The sequence below is a fragment of the Pristiophorus japonicus genome, chromosome 15 (assembly GCF_044704955.1).
Source record: "Pristiophorus japonicus isolate sPriJap1 chromosome 15, sPriJap1.hap1, whole genome shotgun sequence".
Taxonomy (NCBI): domain Eukaryota; kingdom Metazoa; phylum Chordata; class Chondrichthyes; family Pristiophoridae; genus Pristiophorus; species Pristiophorus japonicus.
This window is the reverse complement of record NC_091991.1, coordinates 72,164,844-72,182,945: the sequence shown is the minus strand read 5'-3', so window position 1 is coordinate 72,182,945 and position 18,102 is coordinate 72,164,844. Positions and strand designations below refer to the sequence as shown.

The 18,102-nt window shown below is 43.5% G+C and overlaps 1 protein-coding gene across 1 annotated transcript; it reads left to right on the top strand.

Moving 5' to 3' along the window:
- Nucleotides 1-6,689: 6,689 nt before the first annotated feature.
- On the top strand, nucleotides 6,690-16,987 carry LOC139281509 (prosaposin receptor GPR37-like). The gene is made up of 2 exons (XM_070901680.1): nucleotides 6,690-7,912; nucleotides 16,172-16,987. The coding sequence occupies exons 1-2, from the start codon at nucleotides 6,809-6,811 to the stop codon at nucleotides 16,985-16,987; spliced, it is 1,920 nt and encodes a 639-aa protein (XP_070757781.1). The 5' UTR covers nucleotides 6,690-6,808.
- The last annotated feature ends 1,115 nt before the right edge of the window (nucleotides 16,988-18,102 follow it).

Sequence of the window (18,102 nt, the reverse complement as noted above, 5' to 3'; positions counted from 1 at the left end):
TCGGAGACATAAAGCCTCACTGAGCCCTGCCCACCCAGAATGGAGGAATTTCAGGGTTTGGTTATTTGGGACTCCATGGAGAGCTGACTGCCACCAATGTGAACCATTCTCCCCACACAACAACCACATAGGAAAGTTCCGACATGGTGCCCACAAAACCTTTCAGTGATTTTGCTCAGAACCATTTATTATAGATGCGTTTTATTACACTTTGCACTTTTTCTGGCAAGGCATCTCTAATGGCAAAATTTTGCCATGTAAAGTAAACTAAAGAGATGGACCCTGCGGCAGTGTTTTCCTGGGATGGAGGGTGCGAATAATGTGACCCACCGCCTCCAGGAAAGAATCTGAGTTATGGTACCTAACCCCTCAGATCCAATAAGGAAATCAGTGTCTTTTCCGTCTTATGTTATTTGAGCATGTTTGACTATAAGATAAGAACTCGTACAAGTCTGTCACGTTTTGGAATTTTTTGAACATTTTTCCACAGAAAGGAGAAACAAGATTTACTGTTGTGTCAGGTTTTAAAACAAAATGAATTTGTGCAGGTTTTAAAAAAGAAAAACGCCACAGGCTTCAGGCATATAGAATGATACAACAGAGAAGGAAGCCATTCGGCTCATCATGCCTGTGCCGGCTCTTTGAAAGAGTTATCCAATTAGTCCTACTCCCCTGCTCTTATGTAATGTGGAGAATGTATATTACAGCTCGAGAATGTATATTTCAGCTACCTTTGCCACTTCCCTCACTTCCTCTAGCCCAGGATGGTTGAGAATAATAGTAGAAGTCTTTATCTCATCCTCGGGGCTCCCAGCAAGCATTCCCACCAGAGGCGAAAGATATGGCCCTTCTGTTCAGCTGTGGATGAAACAAAGGGATGGGGTGCAGAAAAAAATAGTCAACTCAACACAGAGCAAGGAAACCCTCTCTCAAAATCTAATTTTGAGAAATGTATTAGCTAATACCACATTATTTAACAACATCTGTGATAATGCACTGAACACCAGCACATGATTAAGCATTAAGGAATTAAAAAGTATACATTATTATATGATTATGTTATTATAATTGAGAGTCTAAATCATTGCAGCCACAAATGTTTAAGCATTATCTTTGCCTTTCTCGGGTTTGCTTAATCAGTGCCCTCCTATCTTCTCTTAATCATTCCCACCACTGAAACTTCCCGAACCATTTTTACGGCTAGCCCCTTGAACTTGCCATCTCACGTGGCCTTTCTACCCCATCGAGTCAATCACAGATAAGGCCATTTCTGATTGTTTCCTTGTAGCTCTTTCCACTCACATCCCCCTTGCTCCTCCAAACCCCACTTCCTTCTGTGTTCATCCCCCCCGCCCCCCCCCCCCCCCCACTCCCAGTCACCTTTAATGGTACTTTCAAATTCCAAACTGTCTACCCTTTGGCCCTCTATTCACCACATTTCTGCAACTACTGATCTGTCCAGTTACACACTTACCTCCACCTTTGATGCCCTTGTCCCTATTAACACCATTACTCTCTCTCATCCTGGCCACTCTCCCTGCTATGGCCCCCATTTCCACTCCCTTAAGTCCAAGAGACACAGAGCTGAACGTTTATGGCGGACAACTGGTTTTTCCATTCATTGCCAGATCTGGCTGCACTACATAAAGCACTATCCGGTCCTGTTCTCCTCTACTCACTATTCCAGAATCATCCTGGAATGCAAAGGTAACCCTCGGCTTCTATTCTTCACTACACACCTTCTTCTTAAACCCCTCTCCTCTTCCCCGTCCACCCTCACATCCAATAACCAATGCAAGGAGCTTATGAACTTCTTTGTCACTAAGATTCGTTCAGCTGCCTTTGCCGCTTCCCTCACTTCCTCTAGCCCCCCCAAGCAAAACTTCCTCAAAGGTTTCCCCCTGCCCTAGCTCTGAACTCGGATATTTCTAGATTGTCTCCTATCTCCCCACCTCTTGCTCCCTCGACTCTATTCCCACCAAACTGCTGACCACCCAACTTCCCTTCCTGATCCCATGTTAGCTGATATTATTAAAGATTCCATCTCCTCAGATACTGTCTCCCGACCCCTTCAAATTTGTCGTCATTGCATCCCTTCTCAAAAAAACTACCCTTAATGCCTCTGTCCTTGAAATCTACAACCCCACCTCTCCATCTCCATTTCCTTTCCAGAGACCTTGAACGTGTTGTCGCCTCCCAAATCCATACCCATCTTCATCACAAATCCATGTTTGAACCCCTCCAATCAGGTTTCTAACCGTGCCACAGCACTGAAACAGCCCTTATCAATGGGCTAGAATTTCCACCGGTTTTCTCGGTGATACTGCTTGTTTTCGGCAGAAAACCACCCGGCAATAATTTCCACAAAGAGTTCCGCCGGCGGTTTCGAAATACCGCAGGGGAGCGGACCGCTGGCGTACATCACCGAAAAAACCGCGACAGCCCACGTTTGGTCTCAGCAGTGACCTGTAAGTGAGTAGGAAAAAAACGTCCATGGGAAAGCAGCTGGAACTGGGCGGTAGGTAAGTAGCCCTTTAAAAAAAAAAAAGGTAAATTAAAGCGTTTTTTAAAATTCTTTTTAAATCCTTTTGCAGTGATTAAGTGGAAAAGGCTGAGAATGTTTTCTGATTTTTTGTTTTTTGGAAAAAATATTTTGCGTGTTTTTTCCCCCCTCCCTAGGCCCAACCCACAGCCTCGGATTAAATTTGAGTAAGTACCACCCAATTTGATTAAGAACCGCCCAATTTGCCCAGGATCGTGTTTTCCGCCAAGAATATGCGTTTAAGATCCATTTTTCCTACCAAGTGGAATTTTTTCCTTTCTTTGTACAATTTTTCACCGGCGTTAATGTAATAATCTTAGTGGGTTTTTTTAGGCGGCAATCCGGCAGTGGCGGATTTTATGGAAATTCTACCCCAAAGTAACAAATGACATCCAATGTGACTGTGACCATGGTAAACTATCCCTCCTCCTCATTCCCATCCAGTCTGCAGTATTTGACATAGTTAACCACGCCATCCTCCTCCAACATCTCTTCTCCATTGTCCAGCTGGGTGGGATGGCCCTTGCCATTCTGATTCAGTCATAGCCAGAGAATTACCTGCAATGGTTTCTCTTCCTGCCTCCGCACTGTTACCTCTGGAGTCTCCCAACAATCTATCCTTGGATTGGAGAAATTCAAACAAGGAGTTGCGGGAAAGATGGGCACGGATTTGGCAGGCGACAATACATTCAAGGACTTCGCAGAGGAAAGGGAGGTTGGAGATGGGCGGTAGTTTGCAAGAATTGGATTTTTGAGGAGAGGGGTGATGACGGCAGATTTGAGGGAGAGAGGGACAGTACCTGAGGAGAGAGAACCGTTAACAATGTCGGCTAACATGGGAGCCAGAAAAGGAAGTTGGGTGGTCAGCAGTTTGGTGGGAATAGCGTCAAGGGAGCAGGAAGTGGGTCTCATTGACAAGATGAGCTCGAAGATGACAAGAGGGGAGATCAGAGAGAAACTGGAGCAAGATGTGGTCAAGGCTAGGGCAGGGGGGATCCTTAGAGGAAGTTTGACCTGGTGAGCTAGGGGAAGGAAAGGAATGCAGAAGCGGAGGAATGTATGGTCTCAATCTTAGAGATAAACAAGTCTATGAACTCCTCACACTTATTGTCGGAGGTGAGGGTGGAGACTGGGGCGAGGGGTTTAAGAAAACGGTTAGCAGTGGAGAATAGAAGCCGGGGTTTATCTTTGCATTCCAGAATGATTCAGGAATAGTGAGCCATTTTGGCAGACGAGAGCAAGACCTGATAATGCTTTGTGTGGTCTGGCCAGATCTGGCGTTGAATGGCTAAACCAGTTGTCTGCAATATCCATTCAAGTCTGCATCCCTTGGACTTAAAGGAGCGAAGATGAGGGCTCTACCAGGGGGAACGATCAGCGTGAGCGAGAGTAATTGTCTTAATAGGGACTAGGTCATCAAAGGTGGTGGTGAGGATGCAATTGAGCAGATCGATAGCTGCAGAAATGCCATGGTGAATGGAGGGCCAAAGGCTGGACAGTTGGGAATTCATGTGCAGTTGTAAGAGAATCAGGAGAGAGTTATTTCCAGGGGCAGACACAGAAGGAGGAAGGGGTGGGGGGTGGGGGGGGGGGGGCGATGGCAGGTGGAAACAGTTGTGGGTAGAGAACAATACGAGGAAGAGGTCCGAGATGGCCTTATCTGTGATTGACACGAGAGATGGAAAGGTCGAGGGGGTGGTTGTGAATCTGGGTTGGGGAGTTTACATGGAAGAAGAGATTAAGTGAGAATAGGAGGCTAGTGAGGAGAGAGAGCATGATGCTCTCCAATTCTGGTCTTTTTCACATCCTCTATTTTCACCATTGGTGGCTGTGCCCTCAGCTGCCCAAGCTCTGGATTTCCCTCCCTAAACCTCTCCACCTCTCTACCTTTCCTCCTTTAAAACGCTTCTTAAAACCTATGTCTTTGACCAAGCTTTTGGTCACCTATCCTATTTCTTCCTTATATGACTCATTGTCAAACTTTGTCCAGTAACGCTCGTGTGAAGTGCCTTGGGACATTTTACTGTGTTAAAAGTGCTATATAAAGTTGTTGTTATTGGATGTCTCAAAGTGTTTCACAGCCAACGAATGACTTTTTGAAGTGCAACCATTGGTGCTGTGTCAGCAACTGCAATAGCGAATTTTCACCGCAAGATCCTGCAAAAAAAAAAATTAGATGAATGACCAGATAATCGGTCTTAGATTGACGAAATAACGTTGATCAGAATATCACAAGGAATAGTGCTCTTGAAATAGTGTCATGAGGTTTTTTACAGCCATGTTAACAGGCAGGCATGGCCTTGGTGTAATGTCTCATCTAAAGTACCGTTCTCTGACAGTGCAGCACTCCCTCAGTACTGCACTAAAGTATCATCCTAGATTATATACAGAAGTCGTAGCTAGAGTGGGCTTTAAACCTACAACTTTCTGACTCCGATACTGCTACCAATTTATCAAAGCTGACAATCATATTGGTTTTATGAATTCATATACACGGCAAAGCAGTAATTACATGTTTCTGCACTGAATTCAAAATTAACGTATAGATAGTGAACAGACCTACAATTCAAAACACTATCAGAATCAGTAATAGGAAATTTAGAAAGAGAGGAGAAAAAATAACAAATTCATGGTTAATAGTTTGCATTACAGATTGTGCAAACTGCATTGGAACGCGAAAGATGTATTTGATTCCGTTGCACGGTTAGAGGGAAGGTTCTTTCGTGTAGCCTGTGTGTAGATCACACCAATTGTGGTGATGTTCCACGCAAGTGATGCAATGAGACACTGCATGTTCTGTGTGAATTATCAGTCACCATGGGTACAAGTACTGCCAAGTCCCTGAATTGTCTGTGAAGTCGCTCTGCTCCAACACTTGACACATTGTGACACCTCTGCATCAAAACCTTGGCAATCGTTATTTTTCTCTCTTCTGTGTTTGAAGTTTCCAAGAAAGGCAGTGTCTCTTTAAGGAGCAGAGCTAGAGAAGGGAAATGTTGAGCTCAAATCAGGCTGTGGCAGTGTTCGCTTCTGCTGCAATGACTTGCCTTTCACAGGAGGGAGCTGTTGGCACATTACCGGGGTGGTGATGTTTTGAGACGAGTGTGTGTGTACCCGAGGGCTGTCTGTGCTGCAGGTGGACATAGGAGCGCCGGGTGGGTGGCCGACTTGTGGCCAGATCTTACAGGTGAAAGGGGAGAGACGCTGGAGTGATGGGAATCAATGCTCAACACTCCCCATTCAAAGGGGCAAAGTTAAGTCATTCATTTACACCGATATAGGGTCTGCGGTGAAACGTGAGGCATTTGCAAAGGGGGAGAAGACTTGCTTGAAAATATTGATCTTCCATTCTAATGTCCGAGCACCTTGTCAAATGCGCTTTAAGTGAAAAATACTGATCGAAGCGACAAGGGAAGGCGCCGAAATAGTCGTGCAATTCTGGTTGGAGAGTTCTCTGAGATAAGTGGGGAATTCAGCAACCACCCTCTCTTTCCCTCTCCTCCCCTCCCCTCCCCTCCCGCCTGTTGACTGCCCCCAGCTGTTACAGTGTGCGGGTCGGTTCCCTTCTGACAGATCAGGGCTGGGGAGATTCCAGCCGCCAGGGGAACACATCAACCTCCGCACAATATACTCGGCACACACGGACCGGCACGCTCTCTCACTCCTTGGAAACCTCTTCCGCAAAGTGTTTGCGGATCCCACTCTCCGGCTGCTGCATCTCCCCTCAAAGTGGGGCAAAGAATTTTGAAAGCTCCCGTGTGCCGGACGGTCCCAAACCAACAAAAAACCCCAGTAATATACGGTTCAAAAAGAAACCGTGCACAAACCGTGCCGGTTGCTACATGGGAAGTAAGGGAAGGAGCGATTAGAAGCAGAAAGAGGCGAGTTACCTTGGGGCGCGGAGCTGGCCAACATCGAGGGACAATCTTGCAGAAGATCAGGCACAGAGAGCGCTGTAAGTGAGGGCAGAGAGGTAGGAGCACGATATGATCCTGTTGCTCCTCAATGATGCTCAAACTTGTATCCTGTTGATGCTGGGTCCGCCGCTGAGTTTCCAAGAAGCCTAGAGATAACCGGGACAGAGCATTTCTGCTGACTATGTTCTAACACTTGGAACCCCGAAGCTTCAAGCTACCGATGTCTTCATCCATGCCAAGGGCTCCGATGGTCCCGAGTAGCGAGCTCCCGTGAGATGGGTAAGCAGCAGGTGCCTTTATAAATACTAGACTTTGACATCGCCTCTGTTGGCCGAGCAGCAGTGTGAAGATGCAGTACTCGGCGCTCGCCCTTGCGCTCTGTGTAGTTTGCGCTGCCTCAGCCAGCCCCAATCCAGTCCAGCTAAACAGCACTTGGGCTGAGGACACCGAGGGAGATGAAGTAATAGGGGTTTCTCCCGAGCCAACTACATCGAAAGTGGAAGTTGCTGGGTCTGTGCTTCAGCTGGGTGGCGCAGCCCCAGCGCTGAGGCGTGAGGACAACTCACTGAGCAACCTGTTGGCGTTAATGAAGCGAAAGGGAAGGCATTCCGCTTGGTTGCACTTCAATGAGACGTTGGTCAATGGCGAGCACCGATGGGAAAGGCCAACCTTCTCCAAGTACCTCCGCGAGAAGGCAACAGGGACCGTGCCCGGGGAAAGCGGGGCAATTTTACAAGGGTCTGTGGGAAAACATGGCTCCAGGCACAGGGAGCCTCAGCAGGGAACGTTAGATCCTGAGATATCTGCTGTCATGGAAACCACAACAACTGGATACAGCCGTTCATGGGACGTGAGAAGGCGGCAGGATGGGCTTGTCCAAACGAGCACCACTGGAAGGTTTAAAAGGGGAACAAATGGGATTGAAAACAATGGCCGAACAAGAGGCAAAAGCAAGAAGGGTAAAAATTCTCACATTCATAACTCCACGGGGTCAAGCGAGTTCCAGTATACCCGGGAGCAGGAGGCTGCCCCGCTCTTTCTCAATACATCAGCAGATCGCTCCAACTTGCACATCAGAGCAGAAGGACTCCTCAACACCTCCAGTGCCTTTATCCTGGAGGCTGTTCCGGCAGTGCTACCTGTACAAGCACCGGGGAGGAGACGCCAGCTGAAGAACCCTTTCTACCCTGTGACCGAGGACTCCTATGGGGCCTACGCTGTCATGTGTCTCTCCATTGTCATATTTGTGATTGGGATTATGGCAAACCTATCCATCATGTGCATTGTCTGCCACAACTATTACATGAGGAGTATCTCCAACTCACTATTGGCCAATCTGGCCTTCTGGGACTTTCTCATCATCTTTTTCTGTCTGCCTCTGGTCATATTTCATGAGCTGACTAAAAAGTGGCTGCTTGGAGATTTTTCCTGCAAGGTGATCCCTTATCTTGAGGTGAGGAATTAAAACAAACCTTCCCAGTCATGAATGAATTGTACACACATTTTGATACTAACTGTGCCATCCGCATTCCCTAAACATTTAATTAAGTGTGTAAATATTATAAATAAATGGATTCATGCTTGGGATGTAGGCTCCACTGACAAGGCCAGCATTTATTGCCCATCACGTGTTGCCCCTGAGAAGGTGGTGTTGAGCCGCCGCCTTGAATCGCTGCAGTCCGTGTGGTGAAGGTACTCCCATAACTCTCTTTGGGGGAACAAAATACACATTAGATCAAGTGCCCCCCGATCTGGGGGACACTCCAGACACTTAAAGGTACTCCCACAGTGCTGTTAGGTCAATGTGTTCTGAAGATCTAAGGACCCATGATCACTTTTTAAATTGGTTCCAACACTGCACTGGAGCTATTCGCCCTCTGGTGATGTGAGACATTCTCTCATTGCTGCTCTGCGGGGGTGGGTTATGGCGCTATAATGCTACTGTAGCATGGTTGTAAAGCTTTACAGCAACACTGAACTTGCATTAGAAATGCAGCCATAAAGTGTGGTTGGACAATCATCGTGGACAGCAGAATTCAAATACTCAGTGCACCTGTTAAAGTGAAGTTAATACCAATGCAGGGCAGCGGGAATAGTACCCAATATACAGCAAGCTAGTCAGCCCCTGAAAGACAAAAATAGCTTCGTGTTTCAGGAGAACATAAATCAGAACTGATGTTTAAAAGAAAGACTTGCATTTATAAAGCGCCTTTCACGACCATCGGACGTGTCAAAGCGCTTTACAGCCACTTTTTGGAAAGCAGTCATTATTACAATGTGAGAAACAATATATTGTGGTTATTGAATGTTAAAACAATATATTGTGCTACAGCTGAAAAGAAAGCTGTTTCATCAGTGAATAGAATATTATGCTGCTTAAAGTTTATTATCTTGCTTCATCTCAGTTTCCTTGGTAACGACATGATAGGAAAAGTAGTTTGTCCGTTCATCTGCCTTGTTACATTAAGCTGAATGTTATCACCTAAATTAATAATTACCATATTAATCACTCTGCTACAGCAGTCTATCGGCCTTATTCAAATACCGTGCATACACAAAACTTCCGTTCAGTCCCACCTATCTTCTTGGTTATTTATGAAAATGCATATGCTACAATAAACTGTTAGATTGCTTCTTGAGGGCTGATTTATGTAGTAATATTACAGCAGGATAAGGCACCCAAGCACAACGCGACAATCAGCACTGATCAATCCTGCTAAATGACCCCTGAAGTGAAATAAGACGGAATTAATTACATGTTTTACTGATAATAACGGGGCACCGCAGAAGGATGCGAGCCAATTACTGACTATTTTATTGAGTTAAAATGGATAATGGTCTTAAAGTAATTCTGTCTCTGTGATGCCCAACTGTGAAAATTAATTCAATGCATTAGTAATTCGGCCCGATTAAAAACGGGGGCCCCAGCATCTCTTTCAGTTTCTATGTAGGATCCACCCATAGGCTGCTGCAGTAGGACTTCAACCGCTGTGTGTTAACAAGCCTCCATTAGAGTGTCAGACACGACAATATTGCTTAACAATACGCTTTCTCATCCAGGGTTCTGAGAGATTCTGAAGTATCTGTCAAATGCACTTTATTTTTTTAACACAATGCCTTCAAATACGTAAAGTTTGAGATGTGCAGTTCATGAAGTATTTATTTTTTAAATCCAGTTTTATTTTCTGAAAGTAACTGAGCCGTGCTGGGATATATATGGTTCGGTGAACATTAGCCCTCCAGTACCTAACCCACTGGCAGGCCTAGTTGGCAAGAGGCAAGTCTAGCCCTTCGTTAATGTTCTAACAAGGGGCCAATGAATGGTGACCAAAAATGGGAACCCGGCTGATTTCCCCCCTCTCTAGGGCAGCAATAGAATTGCAGAGATCGCTCAATTCATCACAACAGAAAGCTTCCCTAGTGAATTAATTCAAAATAGTTTCAGCGGTTGATTACAAAGATGAAACAAAAATATTGCTCTTTTGTCAAGGTCTTTTAAATAATATTTGTAATATTTGTAATACTTGGGTGTGTCCAAGGTCACACGAAAGTGCCAGAGCTGTCAATGTGTAGCTTGTCGTCTTCATTCCTACCGTTAATGCAAACTAACGTGTCTTTGGTGTGAGCTAATATTCCACAGGCGTTCAAGGAAATGCTTCATTCCATTGCAAAGGCAGTAGTGCTTAAAATGTTCAAGGTTAGATGTCAGATCATATTGCATCAGAAATAATCATTTCTTGTCATTGAATGATGGTCGAAACAGAAGTTGCCTGATCAATTTACCCTTTCCGCCTTCATGCACCCACCTTAATAAGCCCACCACGTGCTCACCTCCCCTCCGCCCCGCCTTAATACTTGCCAGTTAACTGCACACAGATCAAACTTCCAATAATGCAAACATAAGCCTGTGGAACCCAAGCAGCCTGTTCCAACATTCATCTCACAATATCATGCGGTACAACCCACAGCATGAAAAATACATGAATTGGTGCACAAATTATAGAAATTAGATTGACAAACTGGCACACATCTGCTACGCTGGGAAAAGTGCAAACATATTCATAGTAATATTCAGTGTGCTTTTAATTTGCCTATCAAATTGATGTGCTTTTTAAATGAAAATGTGCATATTAACATTGTATTTGTCCAACAAATTATAACTTTGGGTGGAAGGGTTATCACAAGCCAATATGGCACAAAGGTCTTCACCATAGCCTAGTACTTCTAGCCAGAAAAGCACATGATAATTGTCCTAATAGTTCTAACGTGTTGTAAAGTAAGTAACTTCAGATTAATATCTGTGCACCTCAGTTGTAGCATCATTTCTATTAGCAGAACATAAGAAAAGGCAGGGACGAGAAAAGACCATTTGATCCATTGCAATTCATCCCTCTAGTTCATAAATTCTGTCATTATAGGATCTATTATATTCTCAATGACCCGAATGTTTTATACCTGTATCATGTCCAGCAGAATGTATCTATTTTTGGGTAAAGAAGTTCTTTCCGATATCTGTTCTGAATTTACTTTTCATCAATTTGCAATTATGCATTTTATCCTGAGTAATAATCTGGGTTTATCTTATCAACATCATTTGACAATGAGGCCACCCACTGTTAACTGACTCCTTTCTAGATTCGAAAACTTAAACTGCTCATAATCATTCCTTATAATTACACAATAACATCATATATAATATAACCATTAATTTCCCTTCATTGTTCAGTCCTTTGCACAGGAGATCAGTCTTGCTCTTTTCTGTAACCCTTTTGATGCAAATTCTTTTTGTAGCATATTGATCAAAGTTGAGGTTTATGTGAGGTCTGGCTCATACATTGTAAAGCCTTAGCATGTAGCAGACTTGTATTGTAATATTCGGGTTAGGTACCCCAGCATTCTATTCGCTTTTTAAATTTGCTTTGTCACAGTATCTGGACTTTGTAAGTGACTAATTAGCAGCAAAAGAAAAGGTGAACTTTTACAATAATATGGGTATTATATTTCTACATATGTTATGCTTTGGCCTGTATTAGTTAAATACCATACAAGCCAAAAGATACCAGGTTTATGGCCAAAAGATACTGGGTTTGATCTCTGCCCTGTGATGAGTCAGTCACCTCAGCCAAAACAATGTTTGGATCTTGGGAGGAGAAAAATGAGCCAGGGTTCCTGCTCTTGGTTGCCATCTAGTAATATGAATCATGTCAGGCGAGGACAGGGTCAGACATGACTATAATACATTCGACTGCTGATTAGCTTGCTAACCCTCATTGACAGGGACTTTCTGCTTCTGAGCTCACCAGCCGGCGATTAAAGTGAATGGGCAGAAGATCGTAGACTAGCGGGCGCAGAAGCTTAAAATCCCAGTCGTTGTCTAGACGCAGACTCGAAGAATGATCCCTTAGGCGAGGGTACTGAAGGGTATCGAGTGCCCATGGAGTCATACCCCAGCATGTGTCTGGTATTTCAGGAAAGGAGGAGTGAAAAGGGAGAAAATTTGAGGGGCTGGAATATTGTTAAATGCACAAACACACCAAATGGTCTTGCACGTGTTTTCAAAGTAAATGCCAGTCCAGAATTTGCATACCTTTAATTATAAATGAAGAAACACAAATGAAGAGTAATAGAACATTTAAAAATGCAATGTGCATAATCAATTTTCCTTAACTACTTAAATTATAATCATAAAACACTGTACGGGTACATTTCCTCCTATCAATAACATTAGTGGGAAAAGTGTGAATCTAGGTATTATATGAGCCACCTTTAGCTTTCAGACAGCTTCTGTTTTGACCCCTCTTGCTAAGCATAATGTGAAGAGACACTTGACAAAATTGGTTTTATGCAATGGTGAGAACTTATCGCTAAAGTCAGGTAGAGAAATATGTCTCAATTCAAATAAAGTGCTGGATTTAAACTAAGCTATGACATCTATATGTAAAAGGAAACAGTATAGTGAAAAAGAAACCAATACCTACAGAGGCTGGAGTTTAACCTTCTCCCCTCTGACTCCGCCACTCCCTCCCACTCCTGCAAATGACATCACAGCTATGATTCAAAGCTCCACAGTAGACAGTACTTAAGTAAAACATCCTGCTTTAAAACAACTATTCGCAGGACAGTAATATTGTGATATTTACAAATTATACATGCAATATCTCTACCACTCATACAAAACCTGTAGTCTAGCCAATGTAAATACTGTACAGTATGCTGTACCTCGCAATCATAAGATTTACCTGCACAGATAGTTCTATTAGGTGAGAAGCACATCTTGCTGCCTTCTGTCAGTATGGCAGACTAGAATTTTAAACTAGAATTTCAAAGCATTTGAAGCATCATTAACAGAAATATTCCGATTTCTGCTGAAGACAGTACTGTCATATAGAAAAAAATCCGATTTAAAAGTATGGCTAATAGTTCTTTCAGTATTAAAGACCAAGTCTGTTGAAGAATTTTACTCCATTTATGAGCTGAATTAACAAGTTAACAAGAGGGGTTCTCTAATGCCACAGACACCCATCATGTTGCTGTACAGCTCTAGGCTGGATAGCTCTTTGTCGGCCGGCACGGACACAATGGGCCGAAATGGCCTCCTTCTGAGCTGTAAATTTCTATGATTCTATAGTTTACTGATGTCCATCTTGTTCCCAGCCTACTGCCTTTAGCATCTCACTAGGATGCAGAAAATAAGCATTATTTATGAGTGAATGTTTTTTAAATTGCTTTATTAAAATTACATGCTCTTAAAAGTGCTTTTGAAGCTAAAACTGATCAAAGATCAAAGATCAGTCTTGTTCTGTCAGAGAAGTCTGAGATTGTATGTCTCATCTCCATTTTACATGGTGAGGTGCTTGTGATCCATAGTATTAATTAATAAATTGACTACCGAAGTTTAGTAAATTTAGTTTTCCATTTTTGTAATTAATTCATGGAAAGTGGGCGTCGCTATCAAGGCCAGTATTTATTGCCCATCCCTAACTGCCCTTGAGAAGATGGTGGTGATCCACCTTCTTGCATCGCTGCAGTCCTTGTGGTGAAAGTTCTCCCACAGTGCTGCTAGATAGCAAATTCCAGGGTTTTGATCCAGCGATAATGAAGGAACGGCGATATATTTCCAAGTCAGGATGGTGTCAAACTTGGAGGTGATGGTGTCCCCATGCACCTACTGCCCTTGTCCTTCTCGATAATGAAGGTCATGTGTTTGGGAGATGATATCGAAGAAGTCTTGGTGAGTTGCTGCAGTTCATTTTGGAGATAGTACACACTGCAGCCATGGTGCACCGGCAGTGCATGGAGTGAATGTTTAAGATGGTGAATGGGCAGTGTTGGTAAACAGCAATCTATGTCAGTGTTCGTAATGAAATAATAAAATACTGCTGCACATCAAAGTTCTTTAAAATGCTGATTTTGCTGAAAAGTAAAATGAAGGATTTGGAAAGGTACTGGATGCGTTGCATAGAATGAAGTCTTTGAGAAAGTTATACAATTAGATATAATGTGTATTATGCTTCACATTAACACACAAACCAAATATTACATTTTCAGCAATTAATTAGTTAACGTTGAACTCTCAAGTGTGGTAAATTCAGTCATCATCCCAATTGGCTGTTCAGAGGATGATTTTTCTTTAACACAAGATTGGCGATTGGAATAACTTTTTGATTTTAAAGGGATTGTGATGATGGTGTTTTGAGAAAAAAATTAGAGAGTTGTCACCATTGACAAAGTGTCATAAGGTTGTGGGTTCAAACCCCATCCAGAGACTTGCTCACATAATCTAGGCTGACAACTCAGTGCAATACTGAGGGAGTGCTGCACTGTTGGAGGTGACATCTTTCGGGTGAGACATTAAACCAATGTCAAGTGGATGTAAAAGATCCATGGCACGATTTGAAGAAGAATAAGGGAGTTCTTCCGGTGTCCTGGCCAACATTCATCCCTTAAACAGCATCAGTAAAACAGATTACCTGGTCATTGATCACATTGCTGTTTGTGGGATCTTGCTGTGTACAAATTGGCTACTGCATTTCCTACACTACAACAGGACTAAACTTGAAAAGTACTTAATTGACTGTGAAGTGCTTTGGGATGTCCTGAGGTCATGCACGGTGCTATATAAATGCAAGTCTTCCTTTAGAAAACCTTTAAGTGGTCAAATCTGCCAACAATACAATGTTGAATTTTCCTTTTTAACATTTCTGATGTGCCTGAAGATATATATATTTTTAAGTCCCTTTTGGGGTGAAATCACGGTGTTCAGTATTACATAAAATATGTTAACCTGTTTACAATAAACCGGTTAATATTTTATTAAGATAACAAAAGAATTTTAACACATTCATATATTTATTTCTTAATCATTTCCAGCCTTGCCAATGGTGTCCATACCCGAAGAATGAAAAAAAACTCTGAACCAGCTTGTCCAGTTTTAACTTCATTTATTCCCTCCTTAAGGAGCCCAGTTCAGACAGGTCGACTATTTAATTTGTTCCTGCATGGAGACAGTAAAGGGGCCTTCTGTGTAATAAAGGCAGTTGAGCCCACACTTTCAATACTTAGAAAATATTATAAAATAATTACAACACAGAAACAGGCCATTCAGCCCAAAGGTTCGTGCCGCTGTGTATGCTCCACAGGAACCTCCTCTCACCCATCTTTATCTAAACCCATCAATATATCGTTCCATACCTTTCTCCCCCATGTGCTTATATTATAATTGAGGATTATCCCATTGACATTTTTGCTTAAAATTATATTCAGAAGCACTTGAAAAGTTTTTTTTTATAGGAAGAACTACACTGAGTTAAAGTAATATATATAGTTATATAAAATTAGTCTGATTTATGCTTATATTATGAGCATTAAATTGTGTTAGGAACTATACAATTTATCACATATCTAGCAAAATAAAGTGGATATCTATATAGATATTGTTCAATGTATCAGGGATGAGGACTTCAGTGACATGGAGAGACTAGAGACATTGGGATTGTTCTCCTTAGAGCAGAGACGGTTAAGAGGAGATTTAATAGAGGTGTTCAAAATCCTGAAGGGTTTTGATCGAGTGGATAGGGAGAAACTGTTTCCAGTAGCAGAAGGGTCGGTAACCAGAGGACACAGATTTAAGGTGATAGGCAAAAGAACCAGAGTCGACATGAGGAAACATTTTTTTTACACAGTGAGTTGATGTAATCTGGAATACACTGCCTGAAAGGGTGGTGGAAGCAGATTCAGTAGTAACCTTCAAAAAGAGAATTAGGTAAATACTTGAAGGGGAAAGAATTTCTGGGCTGTGGGGAAAGAGCGGGGGAATGGGACTAATTGAATAGCTCTTTCAAAGCGGCACAGGCAGGATGGGCCGAATGGTTTCCTTCTGTGCGGTTGATCTGCATTGTTCAGTGTTTGTGAGTGTAGGGAGCACACTCACATTGTTAATCAGACAACAGCTGTAAAAGTGTCGAGTCAAAGAGTTTCTTGCACTCATCCACCAAAATGATATGGGCATCACTAAATGTTTGTGCCTGCCCACAGCAGTAAGCAAATATTGTTAAAATATTGCTAAATCCAGTCAACTTTAACCTTAAAAAAACAGAAATAAAATAGCATAAACTAATGGTGGATATTGATTTCTCACCGTTGAACTTTTCCTAGTGTGATAATAAATAATATTGCGCCCGTAACAATTTCCCCTTGCTCTTTTCTCTGACAGGTTGCTTCCCTTGGAGTCACCACCTTCACTTTGTGTGCGCTGTGCATTGACAGGTTCAGAGCGGCCACCAATGTGCAGATGTACTATGAGATGATTGAGAACTGCTCGTCCACAACGGCCAAGCTGGCGGTGATCTGGGTGGGCGCTATGCTGCTGGCGCTACCTGAGATCGCCCTTCGGCAGCTGGTCACCGAGGAGGTGGCGGCCTCTGAGTCCACAGCAGACCGCTGCGTTGTGAAGATATCGCCCAAGTTGCCGGACTCTCTCTACGTGCTGGTACTGACCTACGACAGCGCCAGGATGTGGTGGTACTTCGGCTGCTACTTCTGCCTGCCCACCCTCTTCACCATCGGCAGCTCCATCGTGACCGCCCGCAAAATCCGCAAGGCAGAGAAGTCGTGCGCCAGAGGGAATAAGCGTCAGATCCAACTGGAAGGCCAGATGAACTGCACGGTGGTGGCCTTGACCATCCTCTACGGGTTCTGCATCATCCCCGAAAACATCTGCAACATTGTGACTGCCTACATGGCCACCGGGGTCTCCCAGCAGACGGTGGATCTTCTCCAGCTCATCAGCCAGTTCCTTTTGTTCTTCAAATCCTGCGTGACCCCGGTGGTCCTGTTCTGCCTCTGCAAGCCGTTCAGCCGCGCCTTCCTGGACTGCTGCTGCTGCTGTTGCGAGGAGTGCGGCCCCAAGTCGTCCACTGTCGCAAGCGACGACAACGACAATGAATTCACCACAGAACTGGAGCTGTCGCCCTTCAGCACCATACGGCGGGAGATGTCCACCTACACCTCCGTGGCGACACACTGCTGAAAAGCTTGGTGCCTCTTACTCTGACGGGAAACAAAGCCCCCATCATGGTGGACAAGTGTCCTCATGTTGCCAAGTTTCAGTCAGCCATCCTTTGGAAACAAACTCGATGGACGGTCCCTGCCAATGCAGCCCAGACTGAATCAAAACACCTCTGAAACTGTATACTACTGTTCCTCAGTATTGCAAGCAAGCCTGCGAATGAGAAGGTTGGACTGACTGTTGGTTGCCAGAGTTGCGAGGCAACCATCAAAACTGTGAAACATCGTTGTAGACGAGGCGAAATCTGTGACAGAAATATAATTTGGGATGGTTTTCATCCATTCGGCGTGAGTTAGTAAAAGCAGTGTTGTCCCTTTACGCATACAATGTATAAATCAAATTGCGCCGGAACGTGCGGTCCCCAATTCATGGGTTTGAAGAAAGCTTAAAAATGGAGTCTGTGACATGTGCCGTGCATAGGAAATAGTAAGGACTAGCTAACGTACTGTATTTTGCTGTATATTAATTGCAGCTAGCTGTTATACATTGAATATCAGAAGTTTGTAAGATCTGTTGTTGGAAGCTGTGTACACGAGCAGTACAAGTGCTGATTGTCCTGATGTTGACAATACACTGTTCTCATTTTGTGTTGTTGGTTTTGTAATAATGCAGAGAGGTAAGTTGTAAATCACAAATGTCACTTTTTAAAATTTTCTTCGTTATGGCCTCCATAACCATTTGGAAATTGTGTTTTAAAAAACACTTAATTCCCTGCAAATAAAATCATAAGTTAAACAAAACAAGTCATTCATTCAGTAAGCCCAGTTCTCATCACTGTGCATTACCAGTGTTTCAGTTGGCTGGCTACTGCATAGGTTTTCATAGGTGGTCTATGAACCCTAGGTGGTCATCACGGACAGATCAAGGGAGCCTATTATCAGCAAGGGCTGACATCGACGACGAGGTTCAACACTGCCTCCAGTGCGCCAGCGCAGCCTTCGGTCGCCTGAGGAAGAGAGTGTTCAAAGATCAGTCCTTCAAACCTGGCATCAAGCTTATGGTCTTCAGGGCTGTAGTGATACCTGTCCTCCTGTATGGCTCAGAGACATGGACCATATACAGTAGACACCTCAAAT

Bases quoted from the DNA above. Each gene is read 5' to 3' on its own strand.
- LOC139281509 (XM_070901680.1), top strand. From the start codon at position 6,809: ATGCAGTACTCGGCGCTCGCCCTTGCGCTCTGTGTAGTTTGCGCTGCC. The intron at 7,913-16,171 runs GTGAGGAATTAA...TTTCTCTGACAG, and splicing joins AGGTGATCCCTTATCTTGAG to GTTGCTTCCCTTGGAGTCAC.